The 23,399-nt window shown below is 43.3% G+C and overlaps 1 protein-coding gene across 4 annotated transcripts in view; it reads right to left on the bottom strand.

Annotated features, from left to right (window-relative positions):
• The window catches only part of LOC148005168 (uncharacterized), an 86,205-nt gene extending 76,819 nt beyond the window's left edge, over positions 1-9,386 (bottom strand). For 2 of the 4 annotated variants that reach the window (XM_087554937.1, XM_087554936.1), the window contains exons 1-4: positions 9,190-9,367; positions 6,954-7,152; positions 5,274-5,411; positions 2,199-2,239 (exon numbers count right to left, since the gene is read on the bottom strand). In XM_087554937.1, the coding sequence (XP_087411063.1) occupies positions 2,199-2,239; positions 5,274-5,411; positions 6,954-7,077 (303 nt within the window). In that variant the 5' untranslated portion in view covers positions 7,078-7,152; positions 9,190-9,367. Of the gene's footprint in view, positions 1-2,198; positions 2,300-5,273; positions 5,412-6,953; positions 7,153-9,189 lie in introns of all 4 variants that reach the window. The other 2 variants (XR_015622311.1, XR_015622312.1) reach the window with 2 other exon arrangements.
• Positions 9,387-23,399: the final 14,013 nt, after the last annotated feature.

Here is a 23,399-nt window from a genome sequence, read left to right on the forward strand (position 1 = left end):
AGAGAGAAAAGAGGTTGGAACTGATGGTTGCATCATTCTTGAGTGATTTCTTGAGTTGCCATCTGCCTGGCCATGAGACTCCTGTCCTTGGGTGTACTTCTCCACCTGGAGTGTACTGGGCTAAGCCTCCCATGTCCCACCTGGGCAATGAATCATGCAAAATTACTGTCGGCCTTCAGCCTCACCAGAGGTTTTGTGAAATGCCATCTGGGCTGCTGTGACTTCTCCAGCTGTATTTCTTAAATCTTTAATTAGCAACAGGTTTTATGTGAGGACAGAATGCAACCCCTGGGCTGTTTCGCATACCAGTGAACCCTGCGCACTCCTGGGAAGGCTTCGGTCCAAATGTACTCTCCTTGTTTTCTCCCTCCTTCAGTTCTCTTTGTTGGAGACAAGCAAGGAAACAAATTGTTCCGGTGCACATTCAAGCCCATGAAAGCAGAGCTGGTGGATCTAAATCATATCACATGATTTCTTTCACAAAGTCAGAGGCTTAGGAAGACAGAGTGACATGTTTACTTCTGTCAAATTCCGGGGAAGGGAAAAGTGAAATTCAATATCTGTTATTCTTTCCGTTGTCACTAAAGGGTCTCTATACACTCTGAAGCTTTCATCCTTGGTAGATCAGTTAACCTTCTAGATTATTCCATTGTTCTTACATTGCTATGAAAAGAGCTTCTTTATTCCTCATCATTTTTACTCCTCTGGATCATAACACGAATTATAAGATAATCCGTCTACCTCTGTTTTATAACTGTTTCCAACTTTATCATCTGATTTATTTATGTACACTGAAATACTACAAACCCTACAGGATCCTGATTTCACTCCAATCTTACAGTCTTTGTCTTTTAATTGGCTGTTTAGACCATTTACACTTAATGGGATGTTTGCTACCTTTTGGTTAAGTATTTGGTATTGATGTTTGTTTTGCCAATTTCTGGTTTTTTGTCCATCTCCCTTCACCTTCAATGGAGTAGCCATTATAGGGTTGCCAAAGAGGAGTAGATGAATGATATTTTACACAATTTCTGTAAATCTGCTTCAGAAGCATATGATTTCTATCAATCTTTCTTATTAACTCTACTTTGTGTATAGTTATTTAGTGGTTCCTTTCAAATTAATTTGTATGTTAACACATAGCAGTTTGATTTTAAGTAATATGTATTGGGTCAAGAGACAGCAAACAAAGCACAGGATTCTTCTATATATTTTTTCTCATCCTGTTATTGTTCGATAGGGTATGGTATGTGTGTGCAAGTGGGTGCACACGAGTCTGCATGGAAGCCAGAGTCAAACCTTGGGTCTTGTTCCTCTTCAGTCACTTTACATCTTGCTCTTGTAATAGCATTTCTTACTAGAACTAGCAGCTTACAGATTAGATATGACTCACTAGCCAGGAAGCCCAAGGGAACCACTTGGTTCCACTTTCCTAGAAGAAGGAATTTCCCTAGCTCAGGACATCTGCTAACATGCCTGTCTATTTACATGGGTGCTGGGAATGAACGTAGGTCTTTGTGCTGGTGTAGCAAGCACTTTGTTTATTTATTAAACTATCTCCCCTGAGAGATAGTTTCTGTTGTAGAACATTTTACTAATGTGTGTTGTAAAGCCAAAGACACATCATCTTAGTGGAACAGTCGATATCCCAGAAACATTTCAAAAATAGCAAAATACCTTCACATTCTCACCAGAGTAGTTACCATACCCAGTGATCGTCCCTTCTTCAGATAGATCCAATTTTACCAGCTGAGCCATCTGTAAAGACTTTTATGAAGACCTACTGTGCAGCTGATCTTCAGGTCAAGAACAGATACCCACCTATACACGTGATTTTCATCTTGCACTATTCTACAAAGCTGAGACACAGTTAATGAAGCTATTTTCCTCCCTACCATTTCCCTCCTTGTATTTCAAGCTGGCAATTCCAAAAGTCTGTAACCAGCATCTCCTTGTTTATTGTTGATGGCATCCTCTGTGGGCCCCTGTAGAGTGACTGTGGGGGAATTAAACATTTCCATGCTGGGTACAATCTTTCAAAGAAAGTTCTTGCCAGAGACAAATTTCCTCCAAAGTTTGTAGCTAACAATTTTCTTCCTGTTAATAATTCTACACACCTTGATCTCACAGCAGCTGGAATTGTTTAGCATGAAACATTGTAGCTTTATTTTGAATTGAGAAAAAAATTGCTTGCATACCTGTTTCACGTTTGGGCATTTCTTTGGAAGACCAGAATATTCTGAACAGACCAAGGAAAATAATCAGTGTCTGTCAACAACAAAGGCACAAACTTCTAATCCTGCGTTCCAGAGAAACAAGGGGAGAAAATGTGTTGAACTGAACCCCTTCAAGCAGTTTTAAGAAGAAAGCCATTTATAGCTTCATCCAGGATCAGTCAGGCATAAACTGCTCAAACAAGGTGATTGTTTTCCAAAATGAGCTTTTCTATTCTGCCCTTCCCACCCCCTCCCATCAAAAAGATTGGCAGCTATCCACAAAATACCCAATAGCTATTTATGGAGCACAGTGGATATGGGGATATGGCTACCTTATTAAAAGTGTCTCTAGATGGGTTACTGTAGCACTTTTGGCAGCTAGAATTCTATAAGTGTATGGCCAATGTGGTCAGTGTTCTGGGTTATTTTCCATTGCTGTGATAACATACCTCGGCTAGGAACAACCAAAGGGTGAGATAGGGATTTATTTCAGCTTACAGTTCTAGATTACATTCCTTCCTTGCAGAGAAGTCAAGGCAGGCACTTGAGACAAATGTTCAAGTCACATCTTTGGTGAGGAGCAGAGTAAAATTAATGATCACAAAGGAATGCTGTGCTCAGCTCATTTCTTCTGCTCTCATACAGTTCAGAGACCCTGCCTAGGGAATGCTGCCACCTACAGTGGCTAGATCTTTCTATATCGATTAATCTAATTTTTAAAAAAGCCCCACAGACCTGTGACCAGACCAACCCAATGTAACTGATCCTTCAGTGAGACCTTCTCAGGATTCTAAGCTGTATGAAATTGACAATTAAAACTGTCAGTCACCACTCAAGTGTTACATGTCACCAAGCAGGCTAAAACACAAAGAGAACCCAGATTTTTCTGGATATGATATAAACGTTCCTTCTTTGCATACAATTTTAATACCAGTGTAGCCTAGGAAGACATTTGGGACAGGTTGGATGTGTCCATATTTCCTGTCTACCTGTGTTGCCGGTGATCTTTAGCAATCTGTCCTAATTATAATCCCCTCCAGTTTGGAATCCCTTGGTATACACATGCATCATTTTGTTGTCTTGGTCTAATATAAATATCATCAATACTCCTCTGTTCTCAATATCCAGTCAACTCAGTGCTTGCCAAAGAAGCACGAGAGGCTGGTTTTTCAGATCCACAGCACCAATGTAAAAAGCCATGTACATGGCATGCTCTTATAATCCCAACACTGAGGAGGCAGTGACAAAAGGGTGCTTAAGGCTCACTGTCCTGGCAGGCCAGCCAAAGCAATGAGACTTGGATTTAATGACATATCCTGTCTCAGAAAATTAAAGGACTGCTTGTAAGGAATGACACCCAAGATTGATATGTGGCTTCACACATGCATATATACATGTGCATTCCTCTCTCTCTCTCTCTCTCTCTCTCTCTCTCTCTCTCTCTCTCTCTCTCTCCTGTTTAAAAATTACTTTAGATTCTAACAGGCAGCAAACATGCTTTAGAATTATCACAGGCAGAAACCGTGATACCTTTCCTCCCTTTTAAAAGGAAATATTTTTATTTCTTCTTTGGAAATTTTATACAAGCATGCAATACACTTTGATCATATTCACCCCACTCTCCCTCCACTCCTCTTGACTCCCCTCCTCACATGCCTCTTCCAATCTCGTATCCTCTATATAGACTGCCCTCACGTTTGCCTCATGGATCAACTACATTTCATTCTTCTCGCACATCTGGGGTCATGTACTATCTGTGAAGCCTTTGCCATGAACTGTAGGGAGAGGAGGTGCAGTCTCCTCTGAATCCCGCATGGAAATCAGTTTTCTCCATCACTTTTGTCAAAGCCAGAATGAGTCAGAGGAGGGGAAAAGCTCATAGTCAGGAATAGGAAGGCCAAAACCCAGTTCCTAATAGAGACTATAAAACAGTAATTGTGGCACCGGGAAAGATCCTCTAGTTCATCCTTCAGTGCTATTGTTTGGGCAGAGGTGAGAGTCACATGACTATATCTTGTGCAAATCCATAGAGATGCTGTTTGTGGACTTCGAGTGCTAGAAAACATTTTATTTATTCTGCACCAGCCCTGCATTTACTTATATGAAGGCATGCCACTTTCTTAAACGTTACTTAACTACAAGAATGGCCCCCCCCTTCATCCTCCATTGCAATGTGTCCTATGAAGATCCTAGTCACTTAAAGAGAATCTGGCATGTCTGGTCTTAGACACCCATCTGTAATGAGTGGAACTCTCCTACTCCAGTGGCCAAGACAAGAATACTTTAGAGGTCTGTGGTTTGAGAATGGAGATAAAGGAGAGGGAGGATCATTGCTACATATGTGGGATACCCTTCAAAATCCAGTATCTAGCATGGGAGCACATTCATGAGAGTTGGAGCTAGAAATGACCTGCACTGAGACCAAGGAAACCCTCAGAGCATCCATGAAAGAGTGGTGAGGTGCTTGGTGAAGTCAGAAAGAAGAGTGTGTTCATGAGAAAGAAAATCTAAGTATTGAGTAAAACCCATGACACACACACACACATAGAAATGATCCTGGTTAGTTCTTATCTCAACTGAAGAATTGCCTTGATCAGATTGGCCATGTCTGGAAGAGCTTTTCTTGATTGGTGATTGATGTGGGAAAGACCAGCCACCCGTGGGTGGTACCATCCTTAGGCTTGTGAGCCTAGAATGTATGAGAAATGTAGCTGAACTTGAACCCTTAAGTGAGCAAGCTATTAAGCAGCATTCCTCCACAGTTTCTGCCCCCAGTATCCTGTCTTGAGCCCCTGCTCTGACTTCCCTCAGTAGAGAAGAGTGACCTAGAAGTATAAACTGGAATAAGTCCTTTCTTTCTGAAGCTGCCTTGGGGCAGGTGTTTTATCACAGCAACTGGGGAGATACTGAGACAGACATTACACCTTCTGGATCTCCCCTTCTTAACCACTTGTCTGAACCTCTTCGCTGTCACATCCCTGCATAGTGGTTTGTTTTCCTTCTCTTGAACTTCACATTACTTTCTAGTCTCTGCAGCTTGGGCTTGTTGCCACTTACCTCTGCAAACATTTTTCCTTTCCGATCTTAAGTGAGTTGCAACTGTCTTATAGAGAACTGCATTACCAGGAACCAAACAGTATCCGAAAAAGGATGCCACTGGAGCCCTCACAGCCCAAGTTGGGAGTCTATAAAGACCTATTAAGAATAAATGGTGCTGTATCAGCCTTGCAAGCTCACTCATTACCTCACTGCTATTCAGATATACAAAAGTCAGCTATTTATCCAACAATTTTCTGGGTTTTTTAGCATGGGTATTTTGTTAAAAATGGGAAATAATAAAAAACGTTATTTATAGCAAAAATAAAAATAAGTGGTTGTGTGATTATTTTTTAAAGGGGAGGAAGTTTTAGAAGCCTTGCCAATGTTCTCCCAAAGAAAATGTAAGGTTTTCAGGTTGTGCCACAGTCTGCAAGGATGGCACATGTGTTTATCTCCAGTTCCAAGCTGATCTGTAGTCTGTGAAAATGCAGTGTGTGTGTGTGTGTGTGTGTGTGTGTGTGTGTGTGTGTGTGTGTGTTGTTTTATTTTGTAATCAGCCCTGGTGGCCAAGGCGATCTATTACTCACTCCAGCATCCTGTTTGAATTCAACCTTTGGCTAAAAAGTAATTGTATCTTCAGAAGCTAAGCTTTTCAGATTCAACTAGAACATTTTCAAGGTCAGATGCACCTACCCATGTGAGAGCCACAAGCAAAACCTGTTGGTTTCTACTAGCTTCAAAACCTGTGTGTTTGCCTGCATGCACTGGCTGTTATTTCATTATCTGAGACTGAGGCAGAGCTGGTAAGCTTCTGCTCACAGCAGCATTAACAGACTTCCTTATTTTCAATAGGACATCACGATACCATTTCAGAACCGTACTTCTGGAGCACACAGAGTACAAGTTTAGATGAACTCAGCACCATGTCCCAGTTAGGATTCGAATAATTCACTGGAGATAAACGACAGTCAAAGGTTCAGATACTGTTTACACATGGCTGAGCGTGCTTGTATGAAGGCAATCTCAATTATGCAACAGACATTTCCTTCACAAAGCAGATGACAATGAAAACATAAGCTCTGCGTGTCAGTTTAGGCTGTAACTTGATTTCATCTGTTCCTGAACAATACAGGCAAGAAATCCTAACTTCATCCATCGACGGACAGAAGATGAGCTTCAAACGCAGCCTGGGGGGAGTGTTTACCTTCACTTTAACCATCTTGCCTGGCTTCATCTCAGATGTGTTTCCTGTAAATAGGACATAATTCTCTATGTAAAAGCAATTGTAAGGCCAAGTGAGATGGCTCGGCTGGTAAAGGTGCTTTGTTTGCTAACAAGACAGAAGAGCCTAGTCACATCCTGGGACATTCATGGTAAGAGGAGAAAGTGGAATTCTTTAACGTTGTCCTCTGATCTCTATATGTGTACTGTAATATGGTCTCTCTCTCTCTCTCTCTCTCTCTCTCTCTCTCTCTCTCTCTCTCTCTCTCACACACACACACACACACACACACAATTAAAAATAATTAAAAGCTATTTTCATCAACTCGAACAACCTTAGTCTTAACTGAACATTTTAGGTCACTTCAAGCTACCTTAATATAAACACTAACTTATATAAATCCATACCCACACGGACACATGTTCTGTGTGGATTCATTTATACTGGTGACTGGGCTTTTTCTCGGCTCACTTTACCTCTGATGGTTACTGTGGAGCTTGAAATGAAAAATGTCCCCTGTAGGCTCAGGCATTTGAACACTCGATCCCCAGTTAACCGTGCTGCCTCACCAGTTTGATCTCTGTGCTTCCCGTTTGCCATTGAAGCTGTGAGCTCTCAGATTCCTGCCTCTTACTGCGATGCTTATCTGTCACCATGGACTCTTATCCTCTGCAACTGTAAGTCAAAAGAAAGTCCATTACTTTGGATGATAATTCTCTGTGAGTTTTTATGTATGTCAGTACTGCTGTGCTTTGAGGGCTGTGTTTCCTTGGTGTCCTCCACCCTCTGGCTCTTACAATATTTCAGCTTCCTCTTTTGCAGTATCCCTGAGCTCTGAGGAGGGGGACTTAATGGAGACATCCATTTAGGCCTGATTGTCCTAAGGTCTCTCTCCTTCTCTCTCTCCACAGTAGAAAACTTCTCTGATGATGGCTGAGCAAAGCACGGAGATGTGAGCACAGTAGAATGCCCTCAGATATCATTTTATTGCTATATTTCTTTAGCAAAATGGTAGCATGTGGCTTTCCCCTAGGTCCCCAACCTCTCTAGCCTCAGGTTCTTGGCCACTCAAGCAGTGTCAGGAAAAGGTTCCATCTCATTAACTGTGTCTTAAATCCAACCACGTATCTGTTGGTTAATCCCCCAAGTTTGGGCTGCTATTGTTCTGGCAAATCTTGCAAGCAGGACGCCATTGAAGATCAAAGGACTTGTGACTGTTTGGTGCTTGCTTACCTTTTGCCTTCAGTAACATGAGGAGTCTCTTCTAGTACCATGAACAATATTCTACAAGGGTAAAGACTCTGGATTGGTATCAATTCGATTTTTCCATGTTCAATGAATTGTGTAGGTGTTTCTTTAGGAATAGAATCTCACCCTCAGTTTGTGGATACCAACCAGGAACCTTGGCATCAGCCTATTTTATTGGAAAAATCATTGTTTCAATTTTCATTTTTTCAGTTTCACTAGAATGTAAGGATTTCTTTTCATTGTTTTTATTATTCCTGCTTGGGGCCTCTTGGGTTTCTAGATGTAAAGACTGATTTATTTTAAGAAATGTGAAACAATCTAGTGAATGGATCTCAGAATATTGCTTCTTCTCACATTCTCTTCATCACCTCCCTCATCATCTCTGACAATTACCAGTATTTGTTTCTGCCAGCAACTCCAGCCTCTGTCTTGCTTTGATGTACGACCCTGATCCTACCTCAGCATATCACTTCTAACTCTCAATTCACTCTATCTAACCACCAACAAGATTTTCATTCCAATTACTATATTGCTTTTCACTTATATTTCCAAGAAACCTATTTTTTAAAATTTTCTTAGTTTTGTAGCTATTAGACATTCTAATTTTACTTAATGTTATGTGCCCCGAGATAAAGTATGCATACACTAGAATGTGCAACGATTTTACAGAAGATCCAAAGAGGTTCTGCAGGTGAAATTAAGAGTGTAGCTAGCACAGCTCTCTACATGGATATAATCTACTCACATAAGGCAGAGGAAGGAAAAGGAGGAGAGGACAGAGGGAGAGAGAGGAGAGAGAGGGAAGGAGAGAGGAGGGGGTGGAGGGTGGTTTCTCTGGAGGGAAATGGGAGAGAAATGCCACAGATGGGGAAAACTGAAGAGTCTGGATACATAGAAACTTAAATAATTCCAAAATCCTCTGCTGTCTTGGAGATGCTGGAATGCCCAAGCAGCAACTGCAAGCAAACAACATGAAAGTAGCATGCAGGAGGGGATTATAATTCTGACCACAAGAAGCCAGATTCTGCTAGCAATCGGAATGAACTTAGAAACAGATTTGTCTAGGGCTAGAGAGATAGCTCAGTGCTTAAGAGTACTGGCTGCTCTTTCAGAGGTCATGAGTTTATTTCCCAGCAACCACATAGTGGCTCAGGACCATAAAGGGATCTGATGAGCTCTTATGCCATGCAGGTATACATGCAGACAGAGCCCTCATACATTTTAAAAAGAAGAAATAGATCATTTTAGAGTCTTCTCCTAAAGCCTCAGTCACTGACCCCTACATTGAGAATTTGTGAACCAGAAAGAAAGAACTCAGGAAGGAAGAACTCCTCAGAGCCAACATGTACTTTCAACCCACAGAGCTGAGTTGAAGTTCCTGTCGCTCCAAGATTGGGCTGTGATACAACAGGAACAATGGAAACAAATGCAACACAGACAGAGTATCAAAACTTCACTGCATACCTCTTAGTCCACAGATGGCCACAGTGACAAAAAACCTTGGGGTGGTCCTCCTGAGTTTTGATTTCATTGTGATGAACCAACAAACCAACAAACAAACAAAACAGAAAAACTACGTGGTGATGCGTATGCTTCCAGAAGCAGTAAGACAGTTAGCATCTATTTCAACTTCTGCTATCTTAGTGGGGTTATTACAGTGTGGTTTGTATTGGCTCACTCTTCCTGTGCTTGAGTCCTCGGGCATCATGTGACTTATGTGAACTTCTCTGCACGAGAGTACTGTCTTTGCAATTGCCGAATGCACCTATGATTATGTCTTCTTTGAGGAGGACTGAGGTGGGTCCTAAAAAGGTGGATCCCTCCAGAATCAAACTGCACTTGATTTTCCTAGTCCACTTAGATCTGGCCTGACCTCTTATATACACAAGAACTACAAACTAGAAGTGCAAGCTGGTGTGAGGCTCTATGATGGCTGAGGTGTCTCGAGGAATGTTGCCTTTTGCTGTCATCTTTAAACATTTAATTAGATGAGCATGTTAGTTACTGTTCTGTTCCTACGATGAAATTCTGTAACTAGAAGCAATTTATGGAAGAAAGAGTTTATTTGTGTCAATGATTCTAAAAGGGTAAGAGTCTGCCATGGCAGGAGGGAGGCACAGCAGCAGCTGGCAGACATGATGACAGGAGCAGGAAGCTGAGGGTTCGCACACGCAGCACGCAGGAAGCGGAGTGAAAGGGAGTGAAACTCTGAACTCTCAAATACCAACCTGTGGCACACTCCCTCTGCCAAGACGGTGCTTCCCACAGCACCCCTAAACAGTGCCACCAATTTGGGATCAAATGTTCAAATACTAAGCCTCTGGGAGACACTCTCATTCAAAGAAACCACCATAGTTTTTCTTGCAGCCACCAGAGGAGTTGAATATTCTCTGACTTTTCTGTACAGTGAAGGCTTAGTTGAAATTATGGGCTTAAGTGGGTGGATGCCTCAACAGAGCTGGAATGACAAGAGTTATCCTGAATTCATTGTAACCTTGCAACTTAAAAACCTGAGCCACCTCTTCCCTGTCATTCAATGTCCTCACTTGGATGGCCTGTTGTATTTCTCTGATGGTATTTGTCTCTGACTTACCCTTCTTCCCCCAGGGCATGTCTACTAAAACTTAACACATGACTTCTATGTATTCATCTTTTAAGGATTAAAAAGGATTGAATTTGCTGTGGTTAGTGAGGAAATTGACCAACACAAGGCTGTATACAAAGGACAGGTAACAGGTCATTGATAAAAGACAGGAGAGAAGAGAGGCCATGGTCTCCACCTGTCCATTTCAGATGCCAAGAAAGATGGTTGATTGTGTTTATTACAGAATCACTAAACCATGTCTAATGTGCTTGCATGTTGTGTTTGGTGGTTAATCTGTATCTGATTTTAATGTTGCTTTCAAGTTTGAACAGTTGTTAGCCCAAGCAAGCTGTTCTGGAAGGATACAGGTCCCGATCATTGGGAAAAGAGGCAGCTTTATGTTTAACATGGCTTCCTTTGAGATACCCAGGTGCAGAGGTCAACCTGGCTATCAGACTCAAAATAAAAATCTAGTCCAGAAAGATAAATGTGGAATAAATACACACAATGATAGGAAAGATGAATGACCCACATTATCCATAAGGAGGGCTCGGGCTTATTGTTCCTTTCACAAGGAAGGCTTCTGGAAGGAATAGGTTGTGGGATCCACTGAGATCCTCCAACACTGCTTGTAAGTAAGGCAAATTCAGATGCAAGGTGGTTGGAGCAGGAGAACGCTGACAGCAGGCACACCTGAGAGGTGGGCAGAAGGCAAGGGCGTTTGTTTACTTCATTATCTCCTCACAAAAGAAAAAAAAAGGCTCCAGATTCATTCTGTTCTCGGTGGGATGATGTTGTGTGAGGTTATTTAATCGTCCTTTAAACAAACAAACAAAAGGAAAAGAACAGGAGGTATATCCCATAAACAGAAGCTGGAGAAGATTCCAGAAAGGTAATCTGCTTTGCTGTGTTACCTGGCCTGCCTGCCTGCCTGTCTGCCTCAGCAAAGCTGGGCTGCAGGTGCTGCCTAGCACGCGTGCAGAGCTTCAGCCCCAAGGAAACAAAACAGTGGAACCAATTCCATCTTTCTACTGTTGAGGTCTAAAGCAAGAGGCTAGGCTGTGATTATGTGACCACTCTCCCCCTCCACCCTCCCCACAGACCTTATGGACACAGCCAATGCTGGACTTGATTTTGCATAGCTAGACTTTGGCTAGTCCAGGCTTGGCCCAAATGCCACGCAGCTCTTTTCCATTTCTAGACTTAAGGCGTGTTCCTCCTTTTGTTGTTTTTGTTTCTCAACAAATGTCACTCAACATTTAAGCTGGGTCAGCTTGAATGGTGACTTAGGTGGGGGATCAATACAATTACTCCACTATCCAGCCCTAATATCCAGAGCCACCCTGGATAAGAACAAATATTATGTAGGCTTCTGACTCTCAGGATCTGGGATTGGCTCAACAGCTAACTCTCATCTATCCTGAACATCCTTCTTGGTTGATAGCCTTGATCTTACCTGTGACCCTGTTCTATGCACAGGTGGCTTAGGATAGTTTGTGGACTTCTGTGTCACTCATGAATGGGAGTTTTTAGGAGAGAAACTCATATGCTTATTGGCCAACAAATCTGATTTTTATTGGTTTGGGAATAACAACAAGGGTACAGATCTTGCCTGGTCTTCACAGAATGAAGTAGGAAGAGTCCATACACAGTGAGAGAGCCAAATGATGAGACGTACATAGTTCCACCTCAGCAAAGGGAGGAGATTGAGGAGGTATGGGGGATTGGCAAAAAAAAAAAAAAAAAAAAAGAAGAAGTGGCCTACAGAGAGTAGAGTGCTGGGCCAGGGACAAATGGCAGGAGATGAGACATACAAGAGGCAAGAAGACCCAGGTTCATGCCCAGTGTCTAGTTTAGGTTCGAAATGTACCTTTAGGCCATAGGAGATGCTCAGACAAACAGGGAGGGAGCTGCTGTGATCCAAGAAGGATCGAGCAGCTTGTGTCAGGACAGCTAATGGAATGGTAAGGTTTTCAGGTGTATTCAGTAGCTGTTTGAATGAACATGGCCCCCATAGGGTCATGGTTGAATACTTGGTCTCCGGTTGGTGGAACCATTTGATTCCACTAAGTTCCAAGTGGCCTTGTTGGAGGAAGTGTGTCACTAGGGGTGGGCTTTGAGATTTTGAAGGACTACCACAATTCTGTGTTTCTCTCTCTCTCTCTCTCTCTCTCTCTCTCTCTCTCTCTCTCTCTCTCTCTCCTTTCCCTCTTTCCCTCCCTCCCTTTCTTCCTGCTTCCCTCCCTGTCTCCTTCCTACTTGCAGATTAGAATTTGAACTCTCAGCTGCTCCAGCCCACATGCCTGTTGCTTGCTGCCCAACTTTGATGGACTTTGAACCATAAGCCTAATCAAACACGATTCTTTCATGTTACTTTGGTCATGACAGCAAAGCAAAAGTAAGACATATTCTGAAGACAGATTTAGTTGGCTTCTCCCATGAGCTGTATAAAAAAAGAACTGATAATTTGTGTTTGGCCTGAGAGAAGGACACGGTGACCTGTCACTGAAATTCATAGAGATGCTTTGTGACATGGGGAGGAGTAGGTGTAGAGACTGTAGGACAGAATGACTCGTAAATACTCATCAAAAGCAATAAGTGGATAGATGTGAAAACCCAGGTGTTCAGGACTGGATGTTTGCCTAGCATGCATGAAGCCCTGTCCTCAATCCCCAGAACTATAAAAGCAGAGAGATAAGGTGGTGGAGACAAGAGGATAAGTTCAAGATGATCCAGGGCTGAGTGGCCAAGATCTACATGAAATCCTATCTTTTAAAGTAGTGTGTGGTGCTGGACTGGGGAAACGGTACAGTAGGTAATACATTAACTGCATGGGACTGGTGTCTCTTGAGCCAGGGTTGCATGTTCCTATAATCCCAGATCTGGGTAAGCAGAGACAGATCATTCTTAAGTCTCACTGGCCAGCTAGCTAGCTGAAATGTCAAACTCTGGATTCAGTGAGAGACCCTTTCTCAAAATATAAAATGAAGAGCCATGGAATCCAACACTAAGCCTAGACTTCTGCCCTCCGTGCATGCATATACAGGCAAGCACACCACACATCCATGCCACACAAAAGCAGAGAAAAAGGAAGGAGGGAAGAGAGGTGTAGTACTGTTTTACAGTGTGTGCATATGTGTTAGGGGTACATCAAGAAGTTAGGTGTTGGGCGCTGGGGAGATGGCTCAGTGGTTAAGGGCACTGACCGCTTTTCCAGAGGTCATGAGTTCAATTCCCAGCAACCATATGGTGGCTCACAACCATCTGTAATGGGATCTGATGCCCTCTTCTGGTGTGTCTGAAGACAGCTACAGTGTGCTAGTATATAAAAATAAATAAATCTTAAAAAGAAGAAGTTATGTGTTATTTAAAGTGACGAGAATTACAAAAGCCCCCAGATGAGTGGGAGCCATAGCTAGAGAAAGGAAAAAGGCTGAAGAGCACAGAAAAGTTGGAGTTCTTAGCTCCCAGGCCAAGTTAATCAAACATATTCCATCATTTATGGAAAGACACATTGTGATGGATCTGCACACACCAGACCCAGAAAATTTTGTTGAGTTGCATCCCCCACTATTGGCAAGCACTATAACCATAGGCAAGATATTGGACCTCTATGCACTGTGGCTCTTTGTCTACACTGGGGACACTAATCTTGCCTTCTCAACTCTGTGGGTTTGTCTTGAGGGTTAAATGCCTTAATATAAGGTCGGAACCAAAATATGTATAATGTAAATTTTTTACCTAATATAAGTTATAAATAGTATGCTGCTGGGACAAAAGAATTAATGGCTAAGAATTAATTGGCTAAATCTCCCTATAAATATAAGTTTACAGAGAAAGACAAGTTATTTGCTATAAAAAATATAAACTATTCACTGCAAAGATGTAAAAGGCATCTCCTGAATTTGGGTTATTACAAATGAACACAAAATGTCAGAATATAAACATCTTGAATGAAATTTTTTTATATTCTTTCCAAAAATGGAATAAATGTAAATTATCTGTAAGTATATGCAGCTAAGGACTAGTCCACCGGCAAACTCAGAGTGTGTTCTGTAAGCTCGGATCAGTATGTAAATGAGCCCAGCTAGAAAATGCAGGCTCTGACGCCAACACATTTCTGCACTAAAGACTCGGGCTGTTGGCTCTTCGACATGTCTCTAATGAACCTACGAGCCATCCTGGGTGCAGACATGGGCTTGGGCAGGATAAGAGCCACAAAGGAAAAAACTCAAAGAGAAGCTAACACCACAGAAATGTATATGCCTCATCCATGGCAGAACCCAGGCTGCGCCAAGGGTCCAGCCTTCTCCTATTAGTCTGATTATCAATTATGTATTGATTCTGCCTCTGATCAGGCTTTATTATATACTACCCAATACGTGGATTCTGCTTGAATGAATAGGATCCCCCTTTACAAAAAGAGGTGATATGAAGGTGTGAGACTGGCCAGACATCCAGCGGTTTGGTTATGGATGGACTCATGCATACAGAGAGGCCAAATATGGAATGAAGTGCAATTTAGAGCCACAGTGGGAATCTGCAGCTGAAGCTAGTAGAATGTTTTCCTAGTTCTGTCCCCAAGAGCTACTGCATAAACCAGGCATGTTCCTTCAGGTCAGAAGTTCAAGGCCAGTCTCAGTTCCATGAGGAGTCTGAGACTAAAATTGGCTACAGGAGTCATGATCCGAAAAAATATAACAAACAAACAAACAAAACTGAAGTCAATAGAGTTCAGTCACATGGTCCTTGGACATTCTGAAAGGGCTCCCCACAAAATATTTTGGTACAATAAGTTCACATCGATCCCTCTATTTAAGTTTTGGTGGTGATCATAGTTGGTTTGTTTTTATTTTTGAGACAAGACCTGGTCTAGAACTTGGGTATATTCCTGGTTCAAGATCCAAGTAAGGAATGACAGGCGTGCAAACCATCCCTGACTTTCTACTGTCTTTTGTAGGCTTCTGATAGGCACAAAAATTTCTCCCTAAATTTCTGTAATTCTGTAGTGTGTGAAAATGAAAGAGCTGGCATCTGAACCATGTCCTACTCCTATCCCCAAATATCTACAAGAAAATGTGTGCCATTTGTGTCCTAGCAATAAGGTGAAAGATAAACAGCAAAAATAAACTACAAAATACAAAACAAAAGCAGACAAAAAACAAAACAACAACAACAACAACAAAAAAAAAAACTAGCACTACCAGTCCATCTGCTAGGCCAAAGGCTAACTCAGGAATTGGAAATTAATTCCCCAATGAGCTGAATTCAAAGCCTTGGGTGTTTTTGTTTGTTTATTTGCTTTTGATTTGTTTGGATGAGTCACGCAAAGTCTCCACTCAGGGTCACTCTGTTCAACTGCTCTATCTTCATGTGGAATATCCAAGAGTCTCACAGGCCTTCCGATGATGCATGCCATGGTTTACCCTAAAGATTGGGCCAGCCGGAAAAACCTATACAGTTGAACAAGACTCAAATAGAAATTTATGCCTGGCCAACCGTCTCTCTACTCTCAATTTTACAACCTAATTTTGCCAATTTTAGTGTAGGGGGTTCGTTTTTTAAAGATGAGAGTTCACCTGTGGGGACTCTTGGACTGCACACTGCACTGCCAACACACACTCTGAGGCAAAGCTCACCAAAGTAGTGTGTTTCACACAACTACAGAGCTTGATTTAGTCAGTGAGAATTTTTCTTTCACACAGATTTTTGTCATCTCTCTCAGCTCCAGGAGCCCCTTGAATTAGACAAATTAGACAAAAGGTGTGACTGTCTTGAAACCAGGAGACACATTAGCACATTGGCATTCAGCATTGTGACCTGCTTCTCGACAGACTGCTAATTAATCTTTGCACTGGCTTTGTGGATGTTCTCAAATTCCCAGGCTGCCTCCCAGCAAGGCGGCTTCCATCTATCTGAAAGATCATAACTTTGTTTTTATTAATATCTGAGGAAGATTTCTACAACGTGCCAATTTTTGCTAAGCCACCAGAAATCTTGCTTACTTCTCGTATCTCAAGGGCACTGCAATTAAGCAGGACACATAGCACTGCCCTTATTTTGTAGTTCTGAAGGCCGAGTTTTAAAAGATAAATTATTTTGAAAGATGAATGTCAGGTTTTCAGTCACAATCCAAGTATGTTCTTAAGGTGGCCAGGTCATTCCATCACCAGGCTAGTCAGTCCACAGAAAGGGAAAGGGAGATCCAGTCAAACTGAAATTGATAGGGAAGGGTGTAGTAGTCTATATCTGTGATTTCAGCCCTTCAGAGACTGAGGCAGGAGAATCGAGAGATGCAGGCTAGCCTGTCCCAGGAAATAAACGATGGCGAGTGGATTATTTCTATGGACTGAGTACGTGAATTCTTCATGAATCCCCAGAGTGATAGAAAATGGAGGTGGAGTCTTTGGGATAACTGGGTCCTGAAGGCAGAGAAGAGGATGAGCGCTCTCATAAGAAGTGAGAAACTGACCAGGGGAGGCAGCTCAGCAGCTGAGGCATTTGCTGCCCTTGCAGAGGACTCAAGTGAAGCTCCCAGATCCCAAACTGGGCCGTTCACAGCTGTATGTCACACACACACACACACACACACACACACACACACACACACACACACACACATCCTTCTGAGTCTATTTAAAGTAGTTCCTAGCTGTACGTGTTTGGAGCTGACCATCAGGAGCTCATCCCTGGAGTAGACTAATTCTCCCTCTCTGTGAGTCCCTCGTCCTCACTGGCATATTGACTGGTGTCATTGTGTAGGTCTTGCTAGGGCAACCGTGTTGTTAGAATTCTGTGGGTGCAACTTCTCTGTCAGGTATAGAAGCCATTATCTTATGGACCTTAGGTAACAACTGCCATTCTCCTAAAGCAGTAAAATGCTTTACTGCATTCTAAATACCCATCATTATAGTCACAGATGGTGTCCCTCTTAGCCCTCATCAAGGAAAGGTGCACCGGGTAAAAATTATCACAGAAAGTCACAACTAGTCAAAAACTCCAGGACCAACTGACTGCGAAGTGCCTACCCCCAATCACTACACCTGTAACACAACCCCTACCTCTCAGGCTCAGGAAACATCACAGAAGAGGGGAAAGACATTGTATATTTTTTAATTGAACTTTATTCTTTGAGAATTTCATATGGATGAAAGCTGACACAGTAACCTGGGGGTGCCACAGGCATGTGAATTAATGGACTCACTTCTCCTGCACGCGCCCTCCAGGCACTAAGATCACATTCTTTTCTATGTAGAAGTGATTAGTCTCTAATTCTGTAGTAAACAGTCCCCACACCATCTATAATATGAAGTGAGGTACCTCAGATAACAGGTCAGACATTTTGCCCTGGACTATAGGAGGCCATACATTTGCAACCACACATCTCTGTACAACCAGAAGTAGAGCCAGGCACAATCCGCTCCTCTAGTATCAGCAAGAATCGACTTACCATAGAGCCAGCATCTAGTCTGCTTTAGCTCACATATTCATTCTCTTTCTCTCACAGTCCCCAATCAACTCCATTGAGCATGAGTTGTAAATTCAATCCCACAGCAGGGAAGTTAACACCTAGAGGAGCAAATGACCAGCCCACTAATTAACACAGGTCTAGGTCAAGTAGCAAAACTCAATCTCTGGAATTCTAGAGCTTGTGCAATTCAATAATATTGCCTCCATCTCTCAGGAAAACTGTAACTTTTCCCATTGAGAAAGCTTCGCACCTAGAACTTAAAACATTGTATCGCTCTTGGAGAACTTGACACGTGTATGGTGGTTAGACTTACTCCTCTCCAGTTCCTCCAAGATCTACCTTCCTTTCTTGATCACTCAACTTGGTGTATATTTGTCTCTGTCCAATTTGTGCTGCACATAAACTCTTGGTACAGCAGCCTTCCAGGAGGGTGTGTGACCTAGCAGGGACCACGCTCTTAAAGAGAACTGACTCTCCCAGCAGATTTCACCTGTCATAGCTCCTCACCCACGAGTAGGACTTCATGCCACCTACCCAACAAATGATGGGATTTGATTGACTTGAACTAGTGCAGGTTCTGGGCATGGTGCAAATTCCCTGCTGTGTCCAGAACCCATTTTTCAGTGAGCAAATATTGTAATGTCTCACCCCTTAATAAAAAATGGTCCTTCTCTTTAGGCATAGTACATCCTCAGGAAGTATGGCATGGGCATTAAATCTACTTGTATTAGTTACTTTGCTGTTGCTGGGACAAAATACAGAAGAAGAAGAAGAAGAAGAAGAAGAAGAAGAAGAAGAAGAAGAAGAAGAAGAAGAAGAAGAAGAAGAAGAAGAAGAAGAAGAAGAAGAAGAAGAAGAAGGAGGAGGAAGAGGAGGAGGAGGAGGAGGAGGAGGAGGAGGAGAGGGAGGAGGAGGAGGAGGAGGAGGAGGAGAGGGGGGAGGAAGAGGAGGAAGAAAGAAAAGAAAGAAAAGAAAAGAAAAAAGAAGACTACTTAAGGAACAAAGGGTTTATTTTGCCTTGCTGTTCCTCAGTACAATTCAGTAGTGAGAACACGGCAGCAGGGGTTTGAGGTAATCACATTGCAGGCAATCAGGAAGTAGTGAGACAGAAATACTGATGCTCTGTCCCCTTTGTCCTTTTGAATTGCTCTAGCACCCCAGCCTGTGGATTCAGGCTGTAGAACTCAGAGTTAGAGACTCCCTCCTACACATGCCCAGAGGTTCATTTCCATGGTGATTCTAAATCTGAAGTTGACGAGATTAGCCACCACTCTGTTCTATCAACTAGTATTTGTGATCCCCACCCCAACTCATCGCTAACCTTGTCGGAGACACCGCTCCACCCAATAAAATGATCACATTGCCTGCCTGGTTTCCTATTGCTGAGACAAAACACTCTGACCAAAAGCAACTTGAAAAAGAAAAGGTTTGTTTCCGCTTACAACTCCAGACCACAGTCCATTGGTGAGCGAAGTCAAGGATCGAACTTGAGGCAGATCTGCTTGCGGTACCTCTGACCAAGGAACTCACCTCACAGCCAAGGAAATGCAACAGAACTAGAGAGGATTCTGCTGGCTGCCTCTCACACAGGCTGGCCTATACTCAGCTAGCTTTCTTATAAGTACGGGACCACCTGCTTGGGACGGTACTGCCAACAGTGGACTGGAGCCTCCCATATCAACTCACAGTAAGACCATCCCCACAGATATGCCCACAGACCAATCTGATTGAGACACTTCTTTCATTGGAGCTTTCTTCTCAGATGACTGTAGACTGTGTCAAGTTGACAATTAAAGCTAACCAGGATAACTTCTCCCAACTTAGGTATGTCTCTTCCTCTCTTTACGGCGTATATATAATGCACTTAAATTCTATGGCCACGTGTTCATCTAAATATGCTGTTTACTACCTATGCTGCCTTTCGGTCCACCCCAAACTCTCTTCGTTTATATACTTCATGATGTGCCAACTTTCCATTAAACCCACACACACACACACACACACACACACACGCATGCACGCACGCACGCACGCACGCACGCACGCACGCACTCACGCATGCACACGCATAAACACACAGGATTCAGTGCTGTTAACAGAGACCTGAGAGGTGGCTCAGATGCTATTGCTATGGATCCCAAGAGTCAATCTAGAGGTGACTGGGCTTTGCAAGCCACAGGGGTCCTGACAGAAAATAGCTTTGCCTCTTGGCCACATTGCCCACACCTGGACTCAGCTGGAACTCTGCGAGATTTAGAACAGGGGCTTCTTGCTAATGTCGGTCTCAGAAGAACTGAGGCAGGAGTTCTGGACTAGAGCTCATCAACAATAAGGTCCCCTTTGTTCCCCAGAGGTCAACAGCCAGGGGGACAAGAGGGCATTTGGTCTCACGTCATCCTGAGTGGGAACAACATGCGGGTCCTGGTGGGAAGGGTCAGAATTGTGCTGACTTAGTGGAGGGGTCATCAGCGGCTATGGATTGCCAGGTTGCTTGCCTTTTCCAAAAGGCCTGGAGTGGGATGGAGGACGGCCGCTGGTGAAGCTGGGGTTCGGTGAGTAGGGAATTGCTGGTAATTTAGTTTTTTAGGAGCTTTGCATTCTTCTCGGAATTTCTTCTGCCAAGTTTTTGTTTCACATTGGGCCTTTTCTCTTTTGGGTAAAAATATCTCGCGGCTGGCCGGGGCCCTGGAAACCGTGGGGTTTCCTACAGCAACAGTGCCACCTACTGTTGAGAACAAAGCAGGTGATTTCTCCAAGGAAATTCTCCATGGGGTCCAGGAGGTGTTTAGATTTCCTATGTCTGTCAGGGGAAATGAACTCATTTAGTGGGGAATAAACGCTGCTGTGCTGAACAAGCAAAGCCAAACGGAGGCCAGGGCTAAGCAGAAGAGAGGACTCATGGGAAGTGTTTTCAGGATTGGAAAGCAAAGCACTCTAGGGAGTTCCGTGACCTAAAGGAGCCAACCTTAGATTTGACCTTCCAGAAAAAGTTAAACAGAGGCAACCCTTCCTAGTGAGAAGCATGAGAAGTAGGGGCTGGGTAACCCAGCTGTGTGTCTACCCTTGGAGGCCAAGACCAGGCTGTGTGAGGGAATGCTGCTCTATAGAGAAACCACCCTCACAGGCAGCAATTCCCACGCAGGGACTTCTGAGCCCTGCTTGTCTAGCTGCCACAAGTGGACGGTGAGTTGCACCCTCTGTTCTTCTGTCTCCTTGGAGGTTACCAGGCCACCATTGGACTTACAGTGCCACAGTCCCCTGATTTCCTTAAAACACTATGAACCATAACATTCACAGGCATTCAGCCTTAATGCCTATGTTCTGTTTGTTTTCTGTTTGGGAGTGGAATTCTGTGATTCTTTTAATTCACCTTAATTTTCAATGAATGCTGGATTTTAAATTTAGGACGGAGGAGTCCTTACCTTAGAGTTTCGAAAATAGGAGGAACAGTAAGATGGCCCCCTGTCCAGTTGGTTATGGAAAATCCTTCAAAATGATAGTTTCTGCATTCCAGTTTTTTTTTCTTTTGTTGACAGCTTGACATGATCTGGAATCTTCTTTGGGCGAGCATCCTGTGACGCTTCCCTTTCTTTGAGGAATCCTTGAGCCTTAGGATACACTTGCAGTGAGGGGGATAGTTGGGGTGGCAGGAGCCGCACTACAGATCTGAAGACTGTGTGAAAGGGGTAAAGTGAGCTGCATACAGGCATGCATTCCCTGCTCCCAGCTTCCTGGCTGGATGTGTCCAGTTACCTCGAGCACGCACTACACTGACTTTTCAGACAGGGTGGACTACACTCTAGAACATCAAGTTGAAACGAATCTCTCCCTGCTTGAGTTTCTTCTGTCAGGGTATTTTATCACAGGAACTTCATGGGAAATGAAGCTCAGCTTTTATTTAGAACCCGGTCCACTCAGTAAGTGTCACTCATCTCTAATGGTACACATTTTAGGGCAGAGATGATCTAGGTTCTATGGGAGCTGGCAGCCATCACTGTGTGTATACATGTTAAGAATTCAGAGTAGAATTAAAGTAGTAACCCTGTTTTGTTGCTGTGAGGAGAAAAAAGGAAAGAAAAACATGACCAAAGACAATGTAAGGGGAAGTTTATAATGAGGTAGGGGCATGGCAGCAGAGACAGGAAGCGGAGAGATCCCATACCAATCATACATGCACAGGAAGTAGAACCAGAAGTGGCGTGAGGCTATGGGTAATCAGGGTCAGATCCAAATGACATGTGTCTTCCAGCATGGCCACACCTCTCCAAGGTTCTAGAACCTTCCCAAACAGCACCACCAACTAAAGACCGAGTGTTCAGTCCCATGAGACAATGGGGGACATTTTCTCATTTAAACCACCCAGTGCTGAATGCTGTCTTGGTTAAGGTTTTTATTGCTCTGAAGAGACACCTTGACCATGGCAACTTCTATAAAATAAAGCATTTAAATGGGGCTGGCTTAGGAATTCAGAAGTTTATCCCTTTATTACCACAGCTGGAAGGGTGGTGCTGGAGAAGGAACTGAGAGTTCTACATCTGAATCTGCAAGCAGCAGGAAGAGTGAGGGAGCCGTGGGCCTGGGTTGAGCTTCTGAAACTTCAAAGCCCGCTCTGAGTGGAGTGACACACTTCCTCCTATCAGACCACACCTCCTCCCACAAGGCCACATGTCCTAATCCTTCCAAATAATGTCACTCCCTATGAACCAAGGGAGGGCATTTTCATTCAAGCTACCACAAATACTTTATTCATATGACTCCCCACCCAAGTAAAAAACATCCTATGAGGGAGGTTAATTTCCATGTTGGAAAAAAAATCCCATTTATGAAAGGATGTCAGAGCCATGAATGGACCCCATGAGCAGTTTGCAGTGCTAGGCAAACACCCATCGGCAGGAGCCTACCACCCATGGAAGCCTGCCTTTCTGTTATAAGCTCCAACTCTCCTCATTTTCTGTTGGATGCCACAGCTTGGGCAGGTTGCTTCCTGCTACAGTGAGAAGCAAGACTGACAACTCACCAAGAGGCAGCAACTGCAAAGCAGAGCTAAAGAAGGAAAGGAAAGAGAATGCCCCAAAGGAAAAAGAATGATGGTTTCTCTCCCTTAGGTCTCCCTTCCTCCACTGTAAGAGTCCCACCAGCTTATAGTTGGAATCTGGAACGCTCCCCACAGGTTGGTGGTTCTGCTTCATTTCAAAGCCTGTGGAGACTGTAGCCTGGATGGTAAAATTAGATCACTGAGGACTAGGCTAGAGTGTGGGATTGAATTATACACCCTGGTTCCAGCCTGTACTCTCTGCCCCTCTACCATGAGGACTCACTGTCTCGTGATCCTGTCAATAAGTCACTTTACCTTCCAAGACTGTGGTTTCAGTGTTAGGCTGAAATCCCTCTGAAAATATGAGTTGAAGTAACCCTTTCCGCCTGTTGTTCCTGTGGGCAATTCTGTTACAGTAGTGAGGAAAGAGCTATTTGAGTAACATGGCTCTAACCTTTACTTCGCACAATCAAACATGGCTGTGCCATTGCTCATCATGTAAACCTTTGAATATTCACACCCAACTCCACTTTCCAGACGAAGAAACAACTGAGGACTCTGGACATCAATAAGCAGCAGGAACT

The sequence above is a fragment of the Rattus norvegicus genome, chromosome 6 (genome assembly GCF_021556685.1).
Source record: "Rattus norvegicus strain SHRSP/BbbUtx chromosome 6, alternate assembly SHRSP_T2T, whole genome shotgun sequence".
NCBI classification, from domain to species: domain Eukaryota; kingdom Metazoa; phylum Chordata; class Mammalia; order Rodentia; family Muridae; genus Rattus; species Rattus norvegicus.